This window comes from Cibotium barometz, chromosome 1, assembly GCF_041138505.1.
Source record: "Cibotium barometz isolate CiBa-2024 chromosome 1, ASM4113850v1, whole genome shotgun sequence".
Lineage (NCBI taxonomy): Eukaryota > Viridiplantae > Streptophyta > Polypodiopsida > Cyatheales > Cibotiaceae > Cibotium > Cibotium barometz.
Window position 1 is genome coordinate 44,951,344 of NC_141046.1, and position 1,459 is coordinate 44,952,802.

At 52.1% G+C, this 1,459-nt stretch overlaps 1 protein-coding gene across 1 annotated transcript in view; it reads left to right on the forward strand.

The window, feature by feature from the left end:
• The window catches only part of LOC147642049 (putative protein phosphatase 2C 58), a 1,321-nt gene extending 262 nt beyond the window's left edge, over positions 1 to 1,059 (forward strand). The window contains exons 1-2 of the mRNA XM_086824795.1: positions 1 to 556; positions 638 to 1,059. The exon at positions 1 to 556 is cut by the window's left edge and continues 262 nt beyond it. Of these exons, the coding sequence (XP_086680921.1) occupies positions 1 to 556; positions 638 to 939 (858 nt within the window). The 3' untranslated portion in view covers positions 940 to 1,059. The remainder of the gene's footprint in view (positions 557 to 637) is intronic.
• Positions 1,060 to 1,459: the final 400 nt, after the last annotated feature.

Consider the following 1,459-nt stretch of genomic DNA (forward strand, 5'->3'; position numbering starts at 1 on the left):
ATGGAGGAGGAGAGTGGGCAAGGCAAGACAAGTGAATGGATGCAGCCGCAAGCGGTGTTTGGGTATTGCGTTGTGAGGGCAGAGGAGGGGGAGAGGAAGCGGCGACGTGATTACGTCAAGGCGGAGGTCAGAAGGCTGAGGAGGGGCGGCGAGGGTGCAGGTATGTCGGCAACGGGCGCGGCAGAGGAAGTGGCCTTGTTTGGGGTCTTCGACGACCACGGCGGGGGCGACGTGGGCCGTAAGCTGGAGGCGACACTTTTCGACAGTATAACAAACGAGGGCGGGGTGTGGTCGGACCCTGCTGGAGCAACCCGCGATGCCTATCTACTGACGGACCGCCGGTTGCTGGCTGCCGGAGCTCACGGCGGCGCCACAGCAGTGACGGCAATGCTCTTGCACGGGGGCGCTCGACTTATTGTGGCCAACGTCGGCGATGCACGTGCGGTTCTCTGTAAAGACGGCGCGGCCCTGCAGCTATCGGTTGATCACAGCCCCGCGCGGCCCGTCGAGCGGGCAAGCGTGGAGATGAGGGGCGGCGTCGTCACCACTTTCCCAGGTGGGGCTCGTATATAAGTTTTGATCATTATCTAAGAGATGTTTTCAAAAAAGAAAAGAGGATGTGGTTGCAAACTTGCAGGTGATCTTCCACGTGTCGACGGCGTCGTGTCGGTTACGCGGGGCTTCGGGGACGCTGGCGTGAAGGAGCACATGAGTGCAAAACCGGATGTTTGTGATCTGCTGGTGGACATTTCTTGCGAGTTTTTGGTGCTGGGAAGCAATGGGCTGTGGGCGGCCTTTTCCAGCAATCAGGAGGCCGTCGATCTTGTCAAGGGCCTCTCTGACCCCTTGGCAGCTGCCAAACTTCTAGCCCGCCAATCTAGAGTTCGCGCTAGTGGCGATGAGATCTCGTGCATCGTGGTCCGTTTCAGGGAGCTCTGAGTATGTTTTGAGTAACGCGCTCGCCCAAAATTGTATTTATATATATATATATATATACTTCTTCAGTTTTCCAGGCTGTTTTTGTTTTGAGTAAGGCGCTCGCCCAAAATTGTATTTATATATATATACTTCTTCAGTTTTTTCTTGGGAATTCTGTAGGTATATATATTATTATTCATGTTTATGTTTTTCATGCTGTTATGCGAGGCTTCAATTGAATTCTTTCTTAGGAAAAGTCTTCTTGGACTCGGCAAGTTTTACAATTGTTGATGGGGTATCCTTGGGCATTGTGGCCGTACAATGCAGCCACTTGTTTTCAGTGATCCTTAAAAAGTAAGGTTAATTTTTATTTCTACTAAACCCTTCTTTTAAAGGGTGCGTCAAAGATCATTTTTGGTTGGGGGTGGGGGCTTTGAACCTAGGGGTGGGGGCTTTGAAGGTTTAGAGAACAAGGTGCCAGGGTAGAGGCTGCAAGGTTCCATAGTTGCGCGAAGAGGTATAGTGGAAGAGATGAACACGA